Source organism: Zootoca vivipara, chromosome 2 (assembly GCF_963506605.1).
Source record: "Zootoca vivipara chromosome 2, rZooViv1.1, whole genome shotgun sequence".
In the NCBI taxonomy this organism is placed as follows: domain Eukaryota; kingdom Metazoa; phylum Chordata; class Lepidosauria; order Squamata; family Lacertidae; genus Zootoca; species Zootoca vivipara.
This window is the reverse complement of record NC_083277.1, coordinates 91,172,521-91,198,202: the sequence shown is the minus strand read 5'-3', so window position 1 is coordinate 91,198,202 and position 25,682 is coordinate 91,172,521. Positions and strand designations below refer to the sequence as shown.

The 25,682-nt window shown below is 44.8% G+C and overlaps 1 protein-coding gene across 2 annotated transcripts in view; it reads right to left on the bottom strand.

Moving 5' to 3' along the window:
* Positions 1-23,347, bottom strand: part of FBF1 (Fas binding factor 1) — a 34,861-nt gene extending 11,514 nt beyond the window's left edge. Inside the window, exons 1-23 of one of the 2 annotated variants that reach the window (XM_035104513.2) lie at positions 23,294-23,347; positions 21,918-22,024; positions 20,904-20,931; positions 19,532-19,573; positions 18,810-18,897; positions 18,463-18,523; positions 18,029-18,079; positions 17,768-17,903; positions 17,206-17,289; positions 15,032-15,151; positions 13,739-13,892; positions 12,677-12,810; positions 11,674-11,773; positions 11,172-11,594; positions 10,138-10,209; positions 9,503-9,537; positions 8,485-8,543; positions 7,186-7,341; positions 5,641-5,741; positions 4,255-4,461; positions 3,815-3,922; positions 1,940-2,079; positions 973-1,091 (exon numbers count right to left, since the gene is read on the bottom strand). In XM_035104513.2, the coding sequence (XP_034960404.2) occupies positions 973-1,091; positions 1,940-2,079; positions 3,815-3,922; positions 4,255-4,461; positions 5,641-5,741; positions 7,186-7,341; positions 8,485-8,543; positions 9,503-9,537; positions 10,138-10,209; positions 11,172-11,594; positions 11,674-11,773; positions 12,677-12,810; positions 13,739-13,892; positions 15,032-15,151; positions 17,206-17,289; positions 17,768-17,903; positions 18,029-18,079; positions 18,463-18,523; positions 18,810-18,897; positions 19,532-19,573; positions 20,904-20,931; positions 21,918-21,920 (2,421 nt within the window). In that variant the 5' untranslated portion in view covers positions 21,921-22,024; positions 23,294-23,347. The remainder of the gene's footprint in view (positions 1-972; positions 1,092-1,939; positions 2,080-3,814; positions 3,923-4,254; positions 4,462-5,640; positions 5,742-7,185; positions 7,342-8,484; positions 8,544-9,502; positions 9,538-10,137; positions 10,210-11,171; positions 11,595-11,673; positions 11,774-12,676; positions 12,811-13,738; positions 13,893-15,031; positions 15,152-17,205; positions 17,290-17,767; positions 17,904-18,028; positions 18,080-18,462; positions 18,524-18,809; positions 18,898-19,531; positions 19,574-20,903; positions 20,932-21,917; positions 22,025-23,293) is intronic. The other variant, XM_060271836.1, reaches the window with a different exon arrangement.
* Between the last annotated feature and the right edge of the window lie 2,335 nt (positions 23,348-25,682).

The window sequence follows — 25,682 nt, the reverse complement described above, 5'->3', positions numbered from 1 at the left end:
GCACACCCAATCCTTCACTTAGTAAGAAAACTAATGTACGCAGACAAGTTGTTATTGGCATTCGCCTGTCTTGAAAATGGGGCAATCCTTAACCCCTGATCAGTGAACAATTTGCTTTTTCTTATTTTCTTCTGTTAACTCATGGGGGGGGGGCAAGCCCCTCTGAACAGTTCCGGAAGAATAAACATGGCTTAGAGCCACGGTCAAAGTTTCAAATTGGGAATGGGGAACCTGTGGCCATCCAGATGCTGTTGAATTCCCATCAGTCCTGACCACTGCCCAGAGCTGGGGATGATAGGTGTTCAGCACCTGAAGGACTACGTTCTCCATGCCATCCCCACTTTAGAGACATGTCATTAAATTAACCATGATACAAATTTCAAAATCCCTTTTGCTAACATAATGACAGTGGGTAAAATAATTTCCTCCACTCTTTCAATGCACATTTGTGAAACCTTTTCCTAATTCTATGCTAATACAGGTATTTTATTCTGAATCAGTTTACCAGGAGCTTTTTCATAAACAGCAAATTGGATCAGAACCATTGCTCTGATCTCAACATGTCATTCTGAATCAAGAAATATGTCCACTCTTTACCATTTTATGTACAGTTACGATCTTAAGAAACTCGTGTTAACGGAGGTTGTCGGTTCCCTCAGTAAAATTCTGCTTGCTAAATCTGATATTCACTTGTCCCTTCTGTGCACTCTAATCCATGCTTCGCCCTGTAAGTAGTAGCAGCCTGAGCGAGGCTGTGAGGCAACATTTATTTGGTGGGCCACATAGTTTCCATGACGCTAGTAAATAAATGTAGTTGAAAAGGGCTCAGGAATCCAGTGGATAACTCAAGCCACCTTAAAACAAGCATGTTATTTGAGGAGGAGCTGGAGAGGAAAAACAGTTCACCCTTTAAAGTTGCGAAGTCACAACTTCTTGCTACAATAAATGTCTGCCATTCCAGCAATAGCTCACCTGCTCCAGAAGGCGAGTCTGCTCATTTAGCCTGCCCTCCATCTTAGAGATGACCTCTTGCAGTCGGCTGCGTTCATCTTCCATGTCTCTCTGCTGCCGGATCAGACGTTCTTCCAGAACTTCAGAAGGGAGGAAAAAAGAATTACTGACACTTTGCAAGGCTCCAATAGTATAGAGGCCTATCTCTTTGTTTGAATCAACCCTCCCCGCTGATGCCAATAGTTTTAGACTGCATAAATGGTGCTAACCAGCTTATCCCTACTAATTTCTAAGAAATTTGTATTTTTACCTCACACAAATGAAGTGGAAGATGAGGCACCCCCAGACAACAGCCTCCATCACATTTTATTTGCCTTTGTAAGACACAAAAGGGAAATGTGAGGGACAAGAGATACAGGCAGGTCCCTCCCATTCTGCACACCAGCTCATCGCCCAGCGCCAGCAGCAGCGGGGAAGGGGATAGCTCAAGCGGTGACTCAGGAAGTGGGGTCCGAGGCTCAGGCAAGGTAGCGGAGCCCGTGCCCAGCGGGAGACGGGAAGTGGGAGGCAAGGGGGGAAGGCCCATCCCACCTACCCCAGAATTGCGCCGGAAACGGCAGGGGCGGAGATTCAGTATCCCGAGATTATTTTGCTGGAAGAAAACGCGTGAACATCCATTTGGAGGTTCTGACTCCTAACTGACAACATGTACATAGCACTGCTCTGCACTGTAAATACTCAGCACCAATAAAATCATGAAAAGGCAACGCGTGGAAGAGTCGTTACTCTAGAGTAGCCGCTAACGCCCCTGTGACAGGAAAGTTTTAGAAATCCTTCTGTGCCGATTGTATGCTTGTTTCATGGCCCTGCAGGAGAATCTGCTGAAGCTGATTCAAAATCTCAAATTCCTAAATTAGAAGTGCCCCAGTGAAAGAGGAAGTCCTGTGGAAGTGACATTTAGGTCCCTAGTGTCGGAGAAGGCACGTACCCCTGAGTTGTTCATCCCGTTGGCGAGACCCAATCTCAAGTCCTTGGGATGTGGTGTGGTGAGTGGCCTCCACTTTGTTAGCAAGGTCATTCAGGTTGCCGGAGAACTTCTCCATCTGACTTATGACACCATTCAAAGACCTGGGGGAAAAGCAACGTGAGCGCCAAGTTGCCTAGTACAATGCATCCTTTTGTTTACCATTGACACAAAGAACATGAGCTAGAAAGCTTCTTATGCACTAGTGGGGCTTAGATGTTGCTTCTACTGGAGGCGGGCTAAACACGTTTTGGCTACTTGGTCATACAGGGCGCAAATTTAGAGCGGAGGAGTGTTGGCCTTTTTTTGCCCTGGATAGGCAGGCTGCATTTCTGGCCAGCATTTTATTTATTCATTCATTTATGAAGACCACTTCCTTTCCCATGAAAGATCCTGAAGCAATTTAACAATAACAAAACTAGTTTTTTTCCAGATTTATCACTTTAAGATCCTTGCGCCAGTGCCTCAAAATTCTCAGGTCTTGCTCAGAACTTGTGTGTGTTTGGGGCGTGTGGCCTCCAACATCCACATGAACCCGTTTCTCCCACATCGGCACTGTTAAGCCACTTTGTTACTGGAAACAGCCTCAGAAAACCACAATTCCTTCTGAATTGCCCTTTTTTCCTTAGGTAGCAGCACCCCCAAAGATACCATTGCATCTCTCACATCTTATCCCGTTTCAACACGTGGAGGGTTCATTCCCTTTTCAAAGCAGCCTACGGTTCACCTAGGCCAGTCTCCCTCAATCTGGTACCCACTAGATCAGCGTTTCTCAACCGCTGTTCCGCGGCACACTAGTGTGCGGCGACGTGCGGCGACAAGAAGGGCGATTTTGCAGCTGCAAACTCCACCTCCCTGGGCGTCCTATTTCTTCGCCCCTTCTAGTTTCCACAGACCAATCAGCTTTCATTATTTCCATTTTCCCCATGCCTCACGTGACAGGATCATCCCAGAATCCTTTTTAGCCAAGATGGCAGCCCCTAGCAGCTAATAGTGCCGCACGTGTGTCTCTTTTTTGGAAAATCGAGCGGACTTCAAGTAGCTACTTTTAAAATATTCAATCTCCATCATTCAAAAGGTAGTTTGTTGCTAATTCACGGAGGCATGAAGACCAAATCGTCCTCTCACAAGTCCGAGAACACGCACAGGGTAAGATACTTTTAAGAACTCGGCAGCGCTGACCCGCCGGAAAGCAATATTTGGCAAGTGTTTCTTACAGTCATAATTATAATATAGGGCGGCACAGAGTTAATTTTTTTAACTTTTTTAATGGTGGTGTGCCTCGTGATTTTTTTCATGGAACAAGTGTGCCATGGCCCAAAAAAGGTTGAGAAACACTGCACTAGATGATGTTGGACTTCAGCATCCATCATTCCTGACCATTGGGCCATGCTGGCTGGGGGCTAACGTGGCTTGGGAGTCCAGCAATACTGAAAGGCACCAGGTTGGGGAAGGCTTATCTTGGCAAAGGAGGGAAGGAAGCCTCCACCACCGCTCCCTGTGGCTGATGTTAATGCTCATCTGCAAAGTAGAACCACTCCCAATGGGGCCATTGGCCAGTAGGAGAGCAGAGGACACCCACACCTTCTGCAGACATTGATCATATTCTCCCCCTAACCCTGAACACCTGGATTTGTGTACCAGACTGGAGCAGGTATCCTTCCTTGTAAAGAGAGGCTCTCAATCGTCATGTGTATATGAGAATTCCTATATGTCCGGCAGCTCTGTCTCTGACTACCTGTATTCAAGCATCTCCCTTTTGGTGACTGCTGCTGAAAGACTAGATACCCTTTGAGCACCACAGACAATTTGAGATCGCAGGTGAGCAGCAGGTGTTACCTGGTGTAAGAGGTGGCGCTGGTCACTGCGTCAATCTCCTGAGCCTTCAGCTGTTTCAAACGTTGCAGTTGCTCTTCGTGGTCTTTGCGCATTTCCAGAATAGACATCCTTTGGGGAGGGAAAAAGACACTAGACCCATGCTTGCTGGGAAACTGGAGTAAAAAAAACAGGTTCTTGGAGTGAATCTCACTTCAGAGTTTGCGCCAATCTAAATTGTGCGCTCTCTCTCTCTCTCTCTCTCTCTCTCTCTCTCTCTCTCTCTCAAGATCTTTATATCTTTCCACAAATAAGGCAAGCCTTCAGGTCGCACAGAAAGCGTGGCCAAATGTTGGAAGGACTGAAGTTCGAGCATTTGTCAAAGGGAAAGGAACGGGATGGACTGTCTGGCTTGGGCTTTTGGAAAACCACCCAAACCCCTTTGAACCTCCCTCACCACATACCGCTGAAGCTCCCGTAGCCGATCGATATCCTTGGCCTTCTCCTGCTCTAGCTCTGTCAGCCGGTGCTGGTGTTGGGCCAGCAACTCCGATTTGGCCTCCTCTGCATTCTGGCAGCAAGATAAGTATCGACCCGCCAGCTCTTGGTTCTCTTGCCGGAGGCGCTCCTCACGTTGGTGGTACGAGTCCTCAATCATCTTTACACGGTTCCTATGCCGGGAGGGAAAACACCACCACACGGGTTCCCAAGTGTGTTTGGGTTGAAAAAAGCAATGTAGGATATTCTTGTGTAATTGTTCACTCACTGGTATTTCAAGGGGGGGGGGGTTGTCGCTGTTATTTATCTTAATTTTTTGTATCTTTAGTTTTTCTATCTTATGCTTTAATGTGGAAATTGCTAATTTGGTTGTGTACTTTTTGATGTGTGTTATTAATTGCTTATGACTATTATTGTTATATTTGTAATTATGTAATTCTTTTCTTGTTGGAAGCTGCCTTGAGCATGGTTTTTAACTAGGGAAAGGTGGCATACAAATAAAATGATGTCTGCCTGTCGGTCTGTAATTAATGAACTGCTTTAGGGGTCTAGTGACTGGCTTATGACATTTGCCTGTATTAGTAGTTTGAAAACTGAGCTTCTCACATCAGCATCTCTCTCTTGTTTTCCATATACATTTCATTGTAGCACCAATAACCTCATCTTCTAAAAGTGGTTTTTATTTGCTGTTGTATGTTTCTTATGCTGTATGCTTTTAACCTTTTATGATATGCTTTTTTGGTTGCTTTGAAACATCGGGAGCTTCCACACAACCTATTTACTGAGCACCCAATCCTGATCTGTTTGCAGAGAGATCCCACAACTTTGCCTATTCAATAAGCATTCATTTCGATTCGTCTGTGGGGAGGTTAGATGAAGATGTGTTCCGGTGGTAGAACTGTGATTGTAGCAAAATCCTCTAGCTCTCTTGCTCAAACAGGCTGTGACTGGCAAGAAAGATACTGTATGTGCGCTCAGGGAAGGGATGGAAACACTCTTCACAGTGGGCCTAATCATTTGGAAAGAGGCAAGAAGAGTAAATGCTCCTGGTATACGTAGGAATAAGTACCTGTGCAAGTCCCTGTGGGAAGATGTGCCTATGAGTAAGTTTCGGTAGTTCCTGTTTCATATGGATCCTTGGGGCAGGTGCTCTAGGATGCGTTTGTGCATTCAGAACAACCAATGCCCCGTGGAGGTTGGTTCTTTAAGGCGAATGGAGCGCTGCCCCACCAAGATCAGTCTGCTCTCAGCCAACCACCACCCTCTTGCCTCTCCCGCCTGCCATTGGTTCTAGCGCCACCTACTGTTGGTCTTCCTGCTTTCTGCTCTACTCGTCCCACGGCTGCCAATACCTGTGAGCATTCTCGATGAGCTCCAAGTCTTCTTGATGGCGCTGCTGTAAACTTTCCAACAGCAGTTTTTGCTGATTCTTCTCCAGCTCCAGCCGCCTGACCTAAATGTATTTTAAAAGAAACAGTTTACTTATGAATATCCGTAAACAGGGTACAGCTGCTTGGTTTGGAGCCACTCACACGTTGCATCAACACAGGAGCATTGCTTCAGATTTAATGTAGGGAAGCCTTGGAGGTACAGAGGAGAGAGAGAAAGCAATTTGACCATAATAAGAATGTTTACTGTTAAATAATGTGACTAAGCAGTCATTTCTGTGACTCACATGCCCTCAGCTGCTTACACATACATGGTTTCTACAGCAGAGTAAGGCCATGTTTATCAACACTCACTATCCATGCACATTTATGACATATTGGGTCTGCAACAAAATGTTGCAGTGTAGAGTCCTCTTGTTCAGATTTCTAGCCAGCTGGTCATGCCCTTTTCCAGCATATTCCATTCCTATTTTCCATCCCTAAGAGTCAATCAACATTATATGCCCACGGAGCATGCTCAGTCTTCATTGAGGTGCTTTAGGTCTCCTTACACAGCTTAGAGCTTCCACACCCCAAAGATTTTGCTCATAATACTAGAACCCAGGGTCATTCAAGGAAGCTGAACACTGGGTGATTAAGGACAGTTAAAATGAAGAATTTCTTCTCACTATGCATACAGCTGAACCATGGCATAGTCTCCCACAATGACTTTAGAAAAGGCATAGGCAAACTCGGCCCTCCAGATGTTTTGGGACTACAACTCCCATCATCCCTACCTAACAGGACCAGTGGTCAGGGATGATGGGAGTTGTAGTCCCAAAACATCTGGAGGGCCGAGTTTGCCTATGCCTACTTTAGAAGATCAGGGAAATTAACGCGGGCTTAAGTTATAAAAGGGAACTACCCACAAGGGCACTGGTGGAGGAAGGGGGGGCAGGGGAGCGCACCACCCCCGGCACCATCAGGGAGGGGGGGTACCATCACGGCCGCCCCGACACGCGCCATGCCCCCTGGGACGCGCATCAGCCACGCCCGTCTGCTCTCCGCTCCCGGGTGCCGGAGCATGCAGCTCCGCCACTGCATGAGGGCTATGATCTACATCCACTGTCTGAATGCTGGTTACAGGGAGTCTCAATTGGGGAGAGTCCCAGTTGGATGGCCATGTGCCATGGAAGCTTTAGTTGAGAATCCTGCATTGCAGGGGGTTGGACTGGATGACCCTCGGGGTCCCTTCCAATTCTACAATTCTGATTCATAAGCCTCTGGCAGTCACTGGGAGAACCAGATGCTGTACTAGATAGGCCTTTGGCCTTATCCAGCAGGGCTCTTATTGCATTCTGTACTTCTGCAAACCTTGGGATTCCCTCAAGTCTACTGAAACCTCCTCCACTCGCAGTGGTTGATGCTGTTTTAGCTATGCTGTTAATGCATAGCGTGGTGCTTCCATTAAAATAACAGGATGCAAAAAGCAGCTGTTTCTATTTCATGCCTTAAGCACAATTAACTTACCTGACCTTCTAGCTCAGCAGTGCGAGTTTGAGCACCCAGGAGCTCTGCCTGATAGCTTGCCAGGCTTTCTCGCAGCTGTGCTTGCAGACCCACCAGCCTTTTTTCATACTCGCTGCTATTAGGTGAGCTCAGCATGTGGGGTTCCAAGTGCAGGAGCTGGGAAGGGGCAGAGGAGTTGAGAGAGAAGATACAGGAGGCCGTTTTCACACGGGAAGGGAATAATGTTTCGCAGGCTTCACTGCGTCCCCATATGTTGTGAATGCGATGGAACTGGGGTGGGGAAGCCTTTGCCCTCCCCAGATGTTGTGGGACTTCCATCATCCCTGGCCATTGCTGACTGATGGGGTCTGAGCCCATCAGCAAAGTATGGCCACAAGTGCCCCATCCCTGTGGCAGAGAGCACATGAAAGAACCACTGTAAAATGAAATGAACATTCTGTCCTGCACTGCTCTTATCATTCAACTTGCAAAGAGGGAGAAGTTTGAATACTGTTCTTAGCATCACTCGTGAAAGAGTGCTGCGGTATCCACAGATCATGCCATCCGGCAGTCATGCACGAGTCTGATCTGCTATAGAAGAAAACAACTTGTTGGAGAGACATCTCCTGATATAGAAACATACAAATATGGGGAGTTATTTCCCCTTTTGAGGAACCCCGCACTTATGGAAATTAGTTTGAGAGTGCTGTATAGTCATACCTCGTGTTGCATTAGGTTCATGTTGCATCTTTTTGGCTTGCGAACGTGGCACGCTCCGTGCTTGTGCAGAAGCACTGCTCTAGTTGCGGACTTTTCGGGGTGCGATCGGCACCCCAGAATGGATCATGTCCGCAACTAGAGGAACCACTGTATATAATGTGGAAATGTAGAATCTCCCTTCCAGTATGTTTATCTAAGGAGAATGCTTTAAATCAGGAAAACTTTGCAAGTGCCAGTTGGGATCAACTGGTGACAGTTGGGATCCCTTCTCAATCCAGTGGGTTTATGGGAGTACGAGAGCCTCCAATTTATCCCCGCAGCTGGAAAGAGAACACCAGACCCATAAAGTGCACAAAGGTAATCTTGGAACAGGGGATGTGGTCACTCCAGAAACCAATGCACTCTGGTTAATGGATTATGCAGCCTTCTGGGCTAAGTTCAGTTTCTATTTAAATACATGTACAATAAGAAAAGAAAGTTCAGGAACTGTTATAGCGTCTGTATGAACTGCTAGACGAGTGCTTGTTAAATACATTTATTCATCTATCCCTCCCACTTCCGTTCCTCAATAAGTACTAAAAAAAAAACCCTCCTACCTACCGGAGGGTGCGTAGGAATGGGGAGGATTTCTTCATGTCCTGGGAAAAAGGCTGCAGGTGCTGTAAAATCAATCCATAAAGTGCTTAGATGCAGCAATGGATTTAGATGCTTTCCCTATATAGCAATACACAGGTAGGGACTGTCTCTCCCATTTCTGCTATCCCATGGTTGAAAGGAGGCAGGAGAGCTGTTTAGCTGCTCTTCAGACATAAAGGAAAGAGGTAAGGGGCTATAGAAATTTCACCCTGCTCTGCTCCACAGGTCCCTTGCACAGAAAACCCTGTGTGCAAAGGGAAGTGGGAAGAGAGTGGACAGGATGTAAGATGGGGCAGCTTAAGGATGAGTGGTCCCTTTCACTTCCATAGCACCAAGCATGGCTTCAAACCTGTTTCTTCCACACCAAACCCAACAGGAAAAGGAAAGGAACATCAGCAGACAACTGGACTTATTAGCACTGAGCAAAGGCAAGTATCAGATTTCCAAATATAGAGTATTCTACAGTGGAACCTCTGTTTATGAATGCCTCCATTTACGAACTCCGCAGACCCGGAAGTGTTTACATCCGGGTTCCACGGCGTCGCCTCCGTGCAACAGATTGCGTTCGTAAACAGAGGTTCCACTGTACAGAGGTGAACAGAGGTTCAAAGAGTTGGGTGGGGAAGGGGCATCAACACAAGTCTAAATCAAACTGGCAGAGAAATGAACTAAGAGATGACGGCAGAAGTAAGATGTGCAACAAGAAGCTTTCCCCTTCGTCAGAGCACCAAACAGTACTCTCTCTCAGACACCAAGAGGAAGTGCAGTTCAGTGCACCACATTTGGTAGCCCAAACATGAAATGCTTCTATCATTTGCTATTTCAAGGTTAGTGAAGGTCAAACAGCATTCTTGGAAAGCAACTCTGTAGAGGCAGGTTCATTTATACAATTGATTAGAAAACAACAACAACATAATCACAGATGGGAGGTATGCTGGCAAGGTTCATTTCCTTGGCAGTTTAACTGGAGTTTGAATCTTACTTGTCTTACTGGTGTCTCCAAAGGGAGTTCCTTTCCTGGAATTAGATGGAAAAGCAGCAGTGGTTTGTTCCTGCATCTGAATAATCACCTTTTATTATGGAATAAGTGCCAATCTGCAACACAATCAGGTATTCTACCCCTCTTTAGATCATCCAATCCAACAGCTAATGAGCTGGCACCCTCTCTTTTAAACATCATTGAACACATAGGAATATCCTCATAATGCCACACAAATGAAGGTATTTTGCTCCAAATTAAATAATCTCTTCTCACACCACAATCCGAAACATGGTTACCGAGAAGTAATTCCCAATATGTGTTCTAAGGGATTTATTCCCTGGTAAGTGTGTCTGGACTTGCAGCTTCAGTCACCATGTGGATGAGAATGACCAGCATCTGCTGACCCTTCAGATCCTCCTTTGTAAGAAGGGAAAGTGTCTTCCTCCTTCCTTTTTCATGTTGTGCATTCAGGTATTCATGTTCAGCACCAGGAAGAACAACTTGACAATAACCCAGAGGACTTAACCTAAGAGAAGTCCTGCTAGATCAGACCAAAGGCCTATCTAGTCGAGCATCCTTGTTCCTGCAGTGCCCAATGACAATGCCCATGTGGAAGCCCGCAAGTAAGTTCTTACCCAGGTTGTTCCAGTCTGGCAGGCCTATCTACTGGGGCAACAGACTGCTGATAGGCGGACGGAGCCCCTTGGCTGAAAACAAACAAACACAAAATCCAAAGTATGGGAATAGTTAATTAACAAAATAAAGGTAAAGGGTCCCCTGACCATTAGGTCCAGTCATGACCGACTCTGGGGTTGCGGCGCTCATCTCACGTTATTGGCCAAGGGAGCCAGCGTACAGCTTCCAGGTCATGTGGCCAGCATGACAAAACCGCTTCTGGCGAACCAGAGCAGCACACGGAAACGCCGTTTACCTTCCCACTGTAAAGGTAAAGGGGTCCCTGACCATCAGGTCCAGTTGTGTCCGACTCTTGGGGTTGCGGCGCTCATCTCGCTCTATAGGCCGAGGGAGCCGGCATTTGTTCCGGGTCATGTGGCCAGCATGACAAAGCTGCTTCTGGTAAACCAGAGCAGCACACGGAAACGCCGTTTACCTTCCCGCCGGAGTGGTCCCTATTTATCTACTTGCACTTTGATGTGCTTTGGAACTGCTAGGTGGGCAGGAGCTGGGACCGAGCAACGGGAGCTCACCCCGTTGCAGGGATTCAAACCGCCGACCTTCTGATCAGCAAGCCCTAGACTCTGTGGTTTAACCCACAGCGCCACCTGGGTCCCTTCCCACTGTAGCGGTACCTATTTATCTACTTGCACTTTGACGTGTTTTCGAACTGCTAGGTTGGCAGGAGCTGGGACCGAGCAATGGGAGCTCACCCCGTCGCGGGGATTCGAACCACCAACCTTCTGATCGGCAAGCCCTAGGCTCTGTGGTTTAACCCACAGCACCACCCGTGTTAACACAATACTTCTCCCCAAAAATCAGCCTACAAGACTTGCAATGAGGGAGGGTGACATGTGCAACACCAATGGCTAAGTGCATCATGAATTGGGTGCCCATGTGAAATTTGCATAGTAATATACATATTGAATTTGGAAAACAGTTTAGAGAATCTGAAAAACGTTAAGTGCAGAATTCAAGCGGCCTCTGAGCTTACCTGGTAAGAGTGATGGGATCCACTTCCTTTCGGTGAATCTCCGAGGACACAGGTCTCCTCTCTTTCTCCTGCGCTCGAGTTCTCTTCTGAGATAAGACATTGCTCAGCCAGCTGTCCCCACCATCATCCTTGATGGGTTCATGCTTTGGTGCTGCTTCTTCAGCAGCTGCTCTTGACCTAGAAGGAAGATGGCTGGTAGGAATGGGGGGCTCGGCATCAGAAGGGCTAGGCGGCCTATCCAGTGTGGCTCCTCTTATGCTGGTCTTGCTGGATTCCTTTAGCGGAGGTGAAGGTGGCAGTTTAAAATCATCCTCTTTCAACCCCAGCCAATCAGCTGCAGTCCTGTTGCGCACAGGGCTGTCACAATGAGGAGTCGCTGGTTTCTGGTCTGTTTTAAGCTCACTGAGATTCTCCGAGGAAAACCTGCAAATAGAGCCAGGATTTTACAAGCAGCCTTGTGGGAGACCGAACCACCTTTTGTGGCTTGTGCATCTACCATTACCTGACAGACTGTCGTCTTGACTGCCTTCCCTCTGGAATCATGGCCACAGTGGGTTGGTAGGCTCCAAAAGTGAACTCATCTCCCAAAGTATCTTCCTTCTCTGTACACAAAAAGAGCACAGAGAGTCAAGCTGATGGGATGCACAGCCACGTCCCCCCTCTTGCTTTCCCATGTGTTGCCCTCCAGATGTGGTGGGCTTCCAATGGTCAGGGATGGTGAAGGATGGAATCCAACAACATCTGGAGAGCTACAGGCTCCCCAGCCCTGCCTTGGAAGCCCTGAAATCTCCAGGTACTAGCAGGTCTAAAAGGTAGGTAGAAAACAGTGTGCAGCTGCCTCCTGTTTGGGGCATAAGTCTTTATTTCATAAATAAAGAAATGAGAAGTTGAAGCAGTAGCTCAGTGGCAGAGTGCATGGAGAAAGTCCAAGGTTCAATCTCTGTTCTCTCAAGGTAGAGCTGTGAAAGACCCCTGCCTGAAAGCCAGACGATCCACTGCCAGCTACAGTAGACAGTAAGGAGCTAGATGGACCAGGTCTACCTTGCTATAAGGCACCATCTGCTCTCCAAGGGGGCTGGCGTGTCTTGCTTACGAAAGGAAGAGGAGCCAGAGCTCAGCTTGTGAAGTAGAACTGGAAACCATGGTGGCACCAAACCCTGGTCCATGAGCTGGCAAAGCAAGAGGAACAGGCTTTGGGTACAGTTGCCAAGGAGGTGGCAGGCATAGCAGCCCAAAGGGAGAGGGAGAGGGAGAGGCAGATAAGCTCTAGGTGGGGGAAATGAAGTCACGGGTGGATATGGCTGTGGGTTGGATTAAATTCGGCTGTGGGTCAGGAGATCCCCACCACAGATCTAAGATATTTTCAATCATCAAACAACCTCTGAGAGAATTGAATTTCATCTGCAGGCTTTTCCAGTGTTTTGGGAGGAGGGGCAAAAGACCTTTCCAGAATACTGTGTCCATGAAGAAGCAACGAGAGGCTTCATCACCCCTATGGCACTTGCCTGCTTGCTTTTGATATTTCTTGTCCAGTTTGAACTCCTTGTGTTCTCCTGTCTTTGGTCTCTCTAGAAGCTTTTTGGCTGTTCCTTGCCCAAGCAATTCATCTAGCATGGATCGGGCGGGACGAGACTGCTCCCTGCCAAAACAAAATGCAAATACTCTATCAACTAACCCACATAATCAGTTCAGAGAATGTGGAGGTCAAGAGGAGAATCTTAATGGCTTTTTGATCACCTTTAGCTATTATTCCAGCATTTACTTTAACTGTGCAACAGATGAGAAAAAACTGAAAACACACGGGCCGTTTCTGATAAAGGCTCAGAACTAAAAAGTCTGGCTGTTTCCAGAAATTAGTAGAAGGGAGTCTTACACCTCTATGCTAGAAATAGGTCTTAAAATGCTGCCTCCAGCACTCTCCCCTCCTGCAGTTTCCAGTAACAGTTATTCAGGCTATTGCCTCGCCAGAACATAGTCCTCATGGTTAGTAGCCATTGATAGCCTTGTCCCCCATGAATTTGTCTGAATTCTCTTTCTAAGCCATTCCAGTTGGTGGCCATTGATTGTAGGGGTGAAGAAGTACTTTGTTTTGCCCGTCTTGAAGCTTCCAGCATTCAGCTTCATGGGATGTCCATAAGTTCTAGTGCTATGAGAAGAGAACAACTTTTCTTTATCCATTTTCTTCATGTCATGCATCACTTTATAAACCTCTATTGTATCACCTCTTAACTCACCTTTTCTCTAAACTAAGAAGTCCAAAATGCTGTAAACACAGGGGGTTTGCTCCATCCCCTTGATCATTTTAGTTGCCCTTTCCTGAACCTTTCCCAACAATATCCCTTTTCCAGATAAGGGGACCAGAACTGTACACAGTCTTTTTCATAGGTCATGCCAGCCCTCTCCTGGGTCCACTGCAACTAAATCAGGAGCAACAGTGCAAACTATGAGTTTGTTCGCCTTAGCTTATCCCAAATGTTCAACTTTTCCAGTCATGCCATTAATCTCCTTTAAGCTGAAAGTATCGCACAATTCACTCCATTTTAGTGAGTTTTAGGGAGATTACTTACTCTCCGTCCTTTCTTCCAGACTTCAGCTCTGTCTTCGGGCTCTCACCAAACCCCATGGCATCCATGAGATCATCTCCATCAACCTCAAATGTTAACTCATCCCGTTTCCGTTCGGGGGCAGCGATGTGGCCAGGAGCTGCAGACACAGGTGTTCCTAATAAATGGAATCGAAAGAGATTGCACCAATGAGGTCTAACTATTACAGAACTGGTCTAATGGGCTTCCCTCCCCAATCACGAACCGCTCAGATTATACTCACAGTGTGACCAATACATCGCTGATAATTTCCATGCTAAATATTTTGAGCAAGATTCAAATAATCAGTCCTACTAGCAGAAGCCTGCATAAGGATTCCCGTTAGCACAATGCAAGTTAATGAACATGACTAAGTTAGATCCATTCTTTTCAGTGAGTCTGCTTGCTGTAAAACTTAGTTGAATGCTACCCATGGAACTTGTTGCCAAAAAATATACCATTACAGCCACTAGCTGTATTGGGGTATTTTGTGTGTGTGTGCTAAAAATAGGTAAATGTTGGAGATTTGATTTATGTTTTAAATTATGTATATTTAATTGCTGCAAGCCAGTTTGAGACCTACGAAGCTTAAAGTGGAATATTTTTTTTTAAAAAAATAAACAAATAAATAGATCTAGAAGGGGAATACACAATGTCATGGGAAATAAAGCTATCAATGGCTACTAGTCATGATGGATGTATACTCCCTTCTGGGATTAGAGGCACAACACCTCTGGATGCCAGTTATTGGGGATCAGCAGTGGGAGAGGGCTCTTGTCTTCACGCCATGCCTGTGGGCTTCTCAAAGGCATCTGGTTGGCCATTGTAGGAAACAGCGCACTGGAATAGATAGGTGCTGGGCCTGATCCACCAGGGCTCTTATGTTCTCACAGACTTCCAGAGAGCCAGTGTGGTGTAGTGGTTAAGAGCGGTAGAGTAATCTGGTGAACCGGGTTCGCTTCCCCGCTCCTCCACATGCAGCTGCTGGGTGACCTTGGGCTAGTCACACTTCTCTGAAGTCTCTCAGCCCCACTCACCTCACAGGGTGTTTGTTGTGGGGGAGGAAGGGAATGGAGAATGTTAGCCGCTTTGAGACTCCTTCGGGTAGGGATAAAGCGGGATATCAAATCCAAACTCTTCTTCTTCCACAAATGCTACCACAAGCATTGATGAGTAGATAAAGACTGCCAACCGTTTCATTTGCACAAACAAATGTGTGATGTGCTTTTCTTTGAAAAGAAACCAAGCCAATAGTGCAATTCTGGTATCCTCACTAACCTTTCTCTTTAGAAGTCCCAGCATTTGTTTCTGGAACACTTTTTGTGGCAAAGGAAGGCGCTTTCTTCACCATGTCCTCTTCCTCATCAGACAAAAGACCAGCTAGAGGGTCGTCTATATCTGTGGGAGAAAAAATACATCTAAGAGAGTGGGCAATCATTTCAAAACAACGGACAAAGAGCAAAACAGAGCAGCAAAGTTGCCATGTCAGCCAATGCCTGGGAAGAAAGAGACTGCACTACTAGGAAAGGATTGAAGCTAGCACTATAGAGCAGGGGTCCCCAAATTAAAGTCCAGGGGCCTAATGCGGCCCAATCACCTTCTAAATCCGGCCCGCGGATGGTTTGGGAATCAGTGTGTTTTTACATGAGCAGAATGTGTCATTTTATTTAAAATGCATCTCTGGGTTATTTGTGGGGCATAGGAATTTGTTCATTCCCCCCCCCCAAAAAAAAATATAGTCCGGCGCCCCACAAGGTCTGAGGGACAGTGGACCGGCCTACGGCTGAAAAGGTTTGCTGACCCCTGCTATAGAGTGAATCCTTCTCCAGTACTTAGTAAATTAATTTTATGATGCCTAATAGCCCTTTCTTTGGTGAATTGTTGTTCCATGCCCATCACTTAGGGTTGGATGGACTCCTGCAGCAAAATGGCCTCTGAAGTAGCAGTGTTTTGTTATTGAAGAATCTTTATATTTTAGATTTGGAAAGTCATGATAACATATATGGCTGGCACACGTATTTGTGGTATGAAAAGGTAAAAACACATAAAGGGTTTACAAACCATATAATTAGGGGAGGGAATGTATAGAGTATGGGATAAATATAAAAAATTATTGGAGACAAAAATACCACTATGGCTTACACCAGTAGAAGCTATAGCGGTGGAGGAGGAGGAGGAGGAGGAGGAGGAGGAGGAGGAGGAGGAGGGGGAAAACTGGGTAACTTATAGACATTTGTTAAAAGAGGAAGATGGAGAAGTTAAATTAAAAGTTTAAGGATTGTTCAGGAATGTTAACAACATGGATACAATATTATCATCTGAATGTAGTATTCAAAAAAGATAGGAAACGGGGGTTTGGGGAACAAGTATCTCAACTAGAGAGAGACCTGCTAAATTGTAAAGTTAAAGTGATGTCTAAAATGTATAAGATGTTATTGGAATGGGAGGCAAAAGATGAACAAGTGAAATCTTCAATGATACATTCGGCAATAGATATTGGTCATAACATAGACATGGAAGCATGGGAAAGACTGTGGCATGTTATGGTTTAAGAGAAAACTATATGAAAATGTTATACAGATGGTATCTAACACCAAGTACATTGGCAAAAATGTATAAATCAAAATTGAATATGTGTTGGAAATGCAAAGGCAAGAAGGTACCTTTTACCATATGTGGTGGTCTTGTTATAAGGTTAAAGCTTACTAGGAAATGATATACAATGAATCGAAAAAAGGTGTTTAAGATAACATTTGTAAAAAACAACAACCCAGAAGCTTTTCTTTTGGGAATTATGGGATCAGAGTTACCTAAACAATATAGAAATTTATTTATGTATGCAACGACTGCCTCAAGAATGATAGTCGCCAAAAATAGAAAGAAGGAGTCCTTGCGAAAGAAGAATGGCTACAGAAATTAATGGACTATGCAGAAATGGCAAAACTTACCGGAAGAATAAGAAATCAAGACAACAAACTTTTTATTAAGGAATGGAAATCATTTATTGAATATTTACAAATTGTAAACAAATTAAGACAGTAGCTTAATTTGAGACTTAATTGGGATGTGCAGAAGAAGAAGAAGAAGAAGAAGAAGAAGAAGAGGAAGAAGAAGAAGAAGAAGGGTAAATTTATGGAACCGCTGAAAGAGGGGGAGGGGAGTCAAGGTTTGATATGTGAGGATTGTTTAATTTTTTTTTGTTGAAGTGTTTATTTGTTATAAATGAAAATTATAAATAAACTTATTTTTAAAAAATGAAGTAGCACAGTGTTGAATCAGTGGGCCCCATGTTGGTTGTGTATAAATGTGTCCCTGTCACACCCTAACCTTTCCCCATCCAGATGTACTTGTATGCTCAAACTTAGGTTTTTAAAAATGCACACGTGTGTGTGCATGTGTACGAACATACACACACAAATAGCCCCCCTCTCATGCTAACAAACAGAGCTTACCTTCAAAGGAAAACTTCTGTTTCAGATTTCTAGAGGTGGTGAGAGTAGAGCTGGGATTCTTAGTGATTCCACTTTCTGAGTCTCCTGTATTAAAACAACAGGTATAGCAGATACTTTTGCTTGTGTCCAATTCTAATGTAACAAGGAAAGTTCTGTCTCAAGTCAATGTAAACTTAAATGGTCTTTGCAGGTGCGAGTTGACATTTTGAAAAGTCTGGAGAGGATTCTGTAGGTGCAGCATTAGAAGCAGATAAGGGGACAACCCATTCCTTTTCTCAGGGATGTCATTAGTCCTTAATCAATAAGTGATCATCATAGACATGGCCACAAGGATGACAAGAAGTTGCTTCAAAGCCTTAAGTTGTTTTAAACTGTTTCTCATATAGTGTTATATTGTGTTTTAACTGTTGTAATCCACCCTGGGACATTAGGGTGAAAGGCTAGTAATAAAGTGTAGTAATGATAAGAATAAGAACAGGTGCCACTAAAATATTGTTTCTACTATAGTAGCTCTTTACATAAATTTGAGTATTACTTGAGTCCTGAAACAAAGGAGTCTTACGTCTCTCAGTGATTGATGTTTTCTTAGCAGAACTTGCTGGCTCATTCAATGGCTGAGTTTTTGCCATATTCTTCCCCCGTTTCTGAGCAGGTGCTTTCTTTATGCCTAGAAGATCAGCGTCCATGTCATCTATATCCTGGCACAGGAGAGAACACACATACTCAGAATGAGTGTATTCCACTTTTTCACATCTAGCAGAGCACAGTACACTCAACTTATTTTTGCCCTGCCAATGAAAACAAGAGAGTCTTCTCAATTTACCTTCAAGGTCTCTAGAAGAGCTCCTGGGTCTGCATCTGAGATATCAGGATCCTTAGGGGTGAATGAATGAACACACAAGTTATTGCTTAATTGCTCGCAGTATTTGCATGCTGCCTTTCAATAAAAGAGGGGGGGAACCGAGCACTCCAACGCACTTAATTCAAGTGCTGCCAGCAAAAGCACATAATCTGGGGCTCATACTCCAAAGAGACAAATACTGTGCCCCAGTGGGAAATGGTTGGAAAAGTTATACAGGTCCATGACCTCTCCACCACCCATGACTGAAGTTGATGTATATTATCCTTTCACTGCCATGTTTTCAGGTACAGCAGTAACCTGCAGGAAAACACCAGTAGCTGTCCAGTTGCATCAATGGAAATGCCTTCATTTACCTTGCAGAGGAGATGTGCACTCTTATTTTTTTATCCCCTCACCTCTGCATCTTCCTCTTCTTCAAGAACCATTTTGCTGAAGACATCATCCCCCAGGAGGCCCCTGGGGTGGAAAATCCAGAGCTTAGGATATGCAAGAATAATAATAAAATATGGTAGCCTAGAAAACAACACCTGAAATATTTCACTGGCCTCATTGAAACACCCTCAGAATTACTCAGATTTCAGTAGTGTCTCTACTTAGGAATGTTTCTTGAAACAGAGGGCAAATTGAGAGATGCTGGAGGAAAACAATAAAGGAGGAATTCTCAAGGGGCTCCAACAGTACCGCTATCTTTTTGTGTGTGTGCCTAAACATTAAAGTCACAAATAGCAATGCCATTCCTTACTTTTTGCTGGTCTGTGAGGCGATTCCTCTGGATCGTCCTGCACTACTACCAAACGAGGCAGGTTTGCTGGATTTAAAGGGAACGTCATCTAGGAATGAGAGATGGGGATTTTAGGAGGTTGCAGCATAGGTTATATCCTTTGTCCTAATAGCTGCACTGCAACCTGAACAACCTCTGATGTTGGCAATCTCAACAAACAAGCTGCGGTTGAGCACACTTTGCATATACATAGACCCAGGTAGATCAGTCGTGAAGTACATGAGCAGGCCAGCATGGTGGACACAATGGTTGTCTCCATCTCTCTGAAATGCAGTGAGGCCTCAACATTCTTCTCACTGCACAGCAGCCATCACAGCTAAGTCACCTTGGAAAATGTTTGCCCATATCTCCCTTAAAACAGAACATTTCTTACAAAAATTAAAGCTGACCATAGATCCTTAAAAACAACCTCCCCAAACCCAACAAAACAGTGAGAACAAGAGTTAAAAAAGAAAAGTGCAAACTATTAGAAGTGTGTATGAATAGTGTGACTTTACTTGGCACCTGAAAGAGAAATGATGATTACACCAGGTGATTTTACTAGGGGAAGGAACTCCACAACCAGGGCACCATCATGGAACAGGCCCTCCCTCTAGTAGCCGTGCCTCATTTGAAATTATTACTTGACAAACTGGTTCCTACAAAATTTTAAAACACCTTATTCCATTTCACTGCTTATTTACCTTCATCACCAAGGAGATCACCAAGAACGTCATCAATGGAGCCTAGAATAAGACAGAGTTTGCAGTCTCAAAAATCTATCCCAGCATAAACTTAAAAAGGGGCTTGCTGCAACAAGGGAGATCCAAGGCCAACCATATTTTGACAGGAACTCCAGAGACAAGAAATATATAGACAAATGAACTCCACATACGTCATAGATCCTGTGTTTTGGCTCCCTGTGAACCGAGATCAACACTTAACAAAGGTCTCAAATTTGGTTTTGAAATGGGTTGGCATCCCTGGCTGAGATGGAATCTGGTTAGCACTAACTACGGGCACCATTGATGCAGAATTAGGGATGTAGCTAACAAAGTCATTCAATTAGTACAAGGACTTCCACCTCTCCCTTTCTTTCTGAGGCAGATTTCAGAGGAAGCACAAGACAAGGAGATAAATTCCTGTTACACAGATAGAAGTCCTTGTGCTAATGGAATGACTGGATATAACCCATTATGCTGGATTTTGATTAAAGCCAATAAAGGAAGAGAGTGGGGAACTCAAATGGGTAAAACGTGTGGATTCAAACACCCCAAAGGCTGGCTCTCAATGGGCAAAGCAAGATTTGCAGTGTTACACCTTTATTATCAGGCGCTTTATTTTTCCATGGAGAATGTTTAGTGTTCTAAGTTCATTTGTAACTATGAGTGGACATCCATAGCAAACAGAGTAGTAGGCAATCTTTGTTGTTTCGAAGTTGGAATTAATGTTTTTCAGGTGATTGTCCCTAGCAAGTATTCGTATCATGAGCATATCATGTGTAGTTCTTTGGATGCTAAAATTTATCAGAATTGTCAAAAGCTTTTTAGTAATTTGTTTTTTCTTAAAATTAAACAATGCACACGAAGTACGTGCTATTTTCCTCAAATGTTTTTAAGTATTCCAATAAAAAATTATACAGTTTAAAGAGCAAAAGAGCAATGAATGCCCTTTAATTTTCCCTTTCAAATATTTCAGATCAAATGCCAGTGGTGTATTGGGACAAAAAAATCAAGATGGGTCGCTTTTTTTAGCTTTGTTTACAAAATTCAAGTAAAATAAACACACTGAATTAGATCACTCTTTAGTGCAGCAAAAATGTTCTGATGAAAGCTGGAAATTTCCCTATACACAGTAACTTATATAAAGTAGCTTAATTAGCATAGAAAAAAATCCAATGCATTTTCTCCCAAAATACCCACACTACTACATTGGGCCATAGTGTTATTGGCTCTGCTTTTGCCTCAAGCTGATGATGACAATGTTACATCTACTGGATGACACTATGGGAAAGTATCTCCACCCAAAGCCAATATTGAAAGGGTCATAAAAGTGTGGAAACACAAGCACACATACTTTTCAGTCCTTTCTTCGGTTTCACTGCCTAAAGGGGAAAGGGGCAGACAATTTGTTAGGAAAACAAAAGCAAAGACAAAAACTTTACTAGCACGAACTAACTCTTTAAATGCAGACAGGTGCATAACAAACTCCAGAAACCAAGAGCTGGTCGCCATAGGCAGGGTTCTCAAGTCACACTAAATGGTTTAGCCTTAAAAGGATAACTTGCAGTGAGCCTCAGATTTGCACATCCACCACCACCTGTCCTCTCCTCCGGCAGACAGCTACTGTTCTCAGAGTGGGTTTAACAACCAGTCACTCTTCACAGGGAATTCTGTGTACTGTAGCTCTGGCAGGGGAATAAGGGCCTCTTAACAACTCTCAGCACATTTAACAAACTACAACTCCCAGAATTGGAGGAATTTGGAGGAAGCCATGACTACTTAAAGTTCTTTGAATGTATGGTGTGAATGGGGCCCTGTTGTGTTCTGGCTACAGTAGAGTGTACAGGGGATAGTCTTTCCGTTTTGTGTTAATTAAAGTTACATCGGTACCTGGGTTTTAATAGCATCCCTGTTTACAAAGATTTGGTTTACAAATTCCGCAAAACCAGTAGTAGTGTCCTGCTTGTGAACTTTATGTCGGTCAACGGAATCTGAAAGGTGGAAGGGCACTGGCGGCGGAAGGCTTCATTTGGGAAAACGTGCCTCGGTTTAAGAACGGTTTCAGTTTAAGAACGGACATCCGGAATGGATTAAGTTCGTAAACTGAGGTACCATTGTAGTTGCATGGACAATTTCACTATGAAGTGTATTAGCTTGGTTGCCACCCACAGGGATTTCATGGGAGGAGTGGGCAAGCAGGAACTGTAGATGTGGATTTGGACTCCTAGATCCATACTCAGAAAAAATCTCTCTGTGCCTAAGCGAACCTCTCTCTGGAGTATCATGCTGGTGTTTAGGCTGGCTGGGACAGTGGCACAGGGCCTTGCACAATCCATTAGAAGTAATTGACTAATGAGGCCTGCCTTACCATATCATGACTCTCAGTGGCATATTCTGCCTCTTTCTCGTGTTCCACTCAGACAGTAATCATCTTTACAATGCTAATACAGTGGACAATACCTCCGCCTCCCTCACCTAAAAAAAGAAACAGAACAATAAAAATGACCAATTTAGCATCATAAATAATTTTCATTTATTGAGGCTTTGAAAGTAGTTGTTGGCATCCGTCTGTCTCAAAAGACAGTGGAGGAGTGTGCATTTGGTCAAGCTGTTGGAGGGCAGCAGTGCCTGCTGTGGCTGTAGAAACCAATGCGGGTAAGGGATACATTTTATTGATTTTATATGGTGGCAAAGAGCTCAGAGAATTATATTTAAAGCAATTTCACCTTGCCAAAAGATGGCTTCCAGAGCAGCTATGTTTCTAGTTTCACAACAGCCTTATGAAGAAGATTGAGCTATTGCAACTTGCCCAACAACACCTGCTTCACAGCTAGTAATAATCTAGATTTGGGTGTCCCATATCCAGCTCCAATACTTTAGCCATCACAACACACTACCTCACTGGAATGACTATGGCCTTCATAAAACAAGCACCCTAATGCTTTTGCAATTTATTACAGCCTGATCTTATGCAGTTGGGACACACATTTGTTCACTGAAACAAATGGGCAAAGGCACTCTCTAACAGCATGGGATTGCAACCATGGGCATAAGCAGGATTGGGGGGGGGGGGCAAAACCGAATTATCTGTGACACAATTGGTCAGTTAGCTAAGCATTTTTATTTATTTGCTTGATTTTGGGGGGTGGGCAGCTGCCCCCCTTGCCTACGCCCATGATTGCAACTTTAAATGGTACCTCCCCCCCCCTGCTTTTTTTATTAACCTGTGGGGTTAATGATGAAGGATAATATTCCCTTGTAAAAAGAAGTTATAACTAAGCCTATAACACAATAGGGCCACAGAAGGAATCCGGAGTACTCCACTTCAACTGGGTATCTATCTGTAAACCCCTTGCAGTTGCTAGCAATCATCAAGCATAAAGTAGAAGGGGATACAACGCACTTAAGGCAATGCCATCCACAGGGTTGACAAACAATCCAGCCCTGTCGAGTTAGGTTCGCTTCCCAATATCAAATTTATGCTGGCAACACTTGTACGTGTGGACATGCACGCCTCATACACCTGTGGCATTTTAACATTACGTTTTAAACACGCTTTCCGGTGCCGGTGGAGGCGTGCCTGCACCGTTGCCCATGGAAACATAACCGAGTTACCATGGCAAACGGCGTCCGCGGCAAGTACTACCCTTAGCGGGAATAAATCGCCCCACAAACTGCCCCCTTTCCTTGGCCTGGGAGCCACCTGAAGCCTCCGGCTCTTACGGACCCCGCAGCGACTCTCACCTGAGGTGACCAGGGGGTTCTCCAAGCAAGGGAGGTTCTTCCCAGCTGAGTGGCCGCAAAGCTTTCTGGGAAACGTAGTCCCGGCAGAACCCTCTGCCTACAGTATACTGCGCACGCGGAGCTACATTTCGCAGCACGCCAAACCGGAAGTCGCCCCCTTTTGAATGATTCGTTCAAGCGGGAGAGAGAACGTTGCTTCCTTCTGCGCAAGCGCAAACGGCTCTGTGTAAGGCCGGCCCCTGCAGGATCGTTTCGTGTCGTAGCGGCTGCACTGTGGAACTCTCTGCCTATTGAGACCAAGCATGCGGGCACATGAGGCATTGCCCCAGCTGCCGACTGTCATACCACCCGTCCAGGATGTGTCCCCGTCTATAAGCCACGAGTTTCTAGCAGCCTTGCCCTCAGGACTTCACAACCTTCTGGAGTGCTTTTGCCTGGTTGGGATGATTCCTTGAATTTTGGTTATGCCCCTTGCTTAACTGAATTGAGAGGGGGGGTGATGATTGCCTCCTTTACGACAATAATGGTCAATTTTGTCATTTCGCTACCGTTTTGCCACTAGCCATAGGGGAATGCAGGCCATCAGGCTGAGAGACGGTCCTCTACCCCTGGGTCCGTGGTGTTCCATTCTCTGTTATTAGCACAGATAAAGGATGGGCTATACATCTTTTAAATAATAACCAAGCAAACAGACAACAGATGAGCTGTACCCACCATTGTGAGGACGGAGGAGGTTATGATGCCTCCTCAGCTGCTGCCATTGGTTGTGAACTGCCTGTGATGTCACAAAAGAACATGGCGCCTGAGTGGATATGTAAAATCGGGACAAGTGAAAAGCCAAGGCAAAAAGACAAAAGACGACCTTTTCCATCTAATAACCAAGCAAACAGACAACAGATGAGTTGTACCCACCATTGTGAGGACGGAGGAGGTTATGATGCCTCCTCAGCTGCTGCCATTGGTTGTGAACTGCCTGTGATGTCACAAAAGAACATGGCGCCTGAGTGGATATGTAAAATCGGGACAAAGGAAAAGCCAAGGCAAAAAGACAAAGAGAACACAGTGGGCAACAGCTGTGGCATTCAGCACCAGGTCCTTCCACATACAGGTGAACTGGCAGACAGAATGAGGTGATCACCCCACAGCAGGATGCTGTGGAGCGATGAGAAGGCAAGTTCCCTTGTGAAGCAGGATTGCAACTTCAAGGCGGGGAAGCCATTGGGGAGTTTGCATTTGAAAAGCAGTGGATGCCAGAAGGCTGAAGCAGGCTTATGTTTGTGCATGTAAGCTGGTTGAAATTCACCTTTGGAAGCTCATTGACAGAAGCTGTGTGGACATTTGTGGATTGAAACTGGGCCATGTATATGAATGAAGAGTGGCTAATGGAGGAACGTCTCTTTGAATTTTTTTAAAAAATATATTTATGCATTTTCAGAGACTTGGTATATACATCTTACTTTTTTATTCTTTAATCTCCTATTTAAAGACTTCCACCTATACCCCGCCATGGTTCCTTCCCCCCCCCTCTTCTGCATATCCTTTTAATACCACCCAATTCATTCTATACATTTACATATCTTGTGTGAATGGAAGGTTTTGAATGTGGTTGAGGTGAATGGTGTCTGTGTATGCGCGCATTCAGAGACTGGCATAGGTTGCCCTTCAGACGGCATGGGAATTACATGTTCTTGGGGTGGCAGAAGTCACCCTTCAGGTGCAAGGTGAATGGATGAACTAGTGGATATTCATAGGTGGAAGTCAGGGATGAAGCTGCCAGGCAGAAGCCATTGGTGCCTGGGAGATTGTGTTGGAAGGTAGCCATCCTCCTCACTGTTTGCCATTCAGGGATGTCTGAAGCCAGCAAAGGTTTCCTCAAGACTATCCTGAAAGTAATGAAGAGAACCACAGGGCTTAAGCAAGCAAGCTTCTATTTCCAAATAAATGTCTTTCTAAATCTTTAAAGTAGTGCTCATTACACCTTCCCCACTTCCCTTGCTTCTGGTGCTTTACATGAATGAAAAGACACAATCATAAACACAAAAGTATTTTTACTGTTTTACAATGAATTTATTAAGGGTACATAAGGTGTTCTCCAACTGCATCATTTTTCAATCAGCAAGGTATTGGAAGCACACAGTATGCACATTGTTAACAGTACAGTAATTAGGTACGTTAGATGGAATGCTTCAGCAGCTAGACATTAACATAAATTTTACAATCAGTATTCAGTTCAAATATACAGTGCTTCTCCTGCTTGAAGGTTGTAGTGTGAGGATAGCCTTGCAGTATGTTCAGCTCTTGAATGGGGGGGGGGGCATCAAATTGGTCCAAGAATCAACTCTGAAATTCCAGTTTTGGCCCTTCCCTTACACAATTTCACATAATTGAA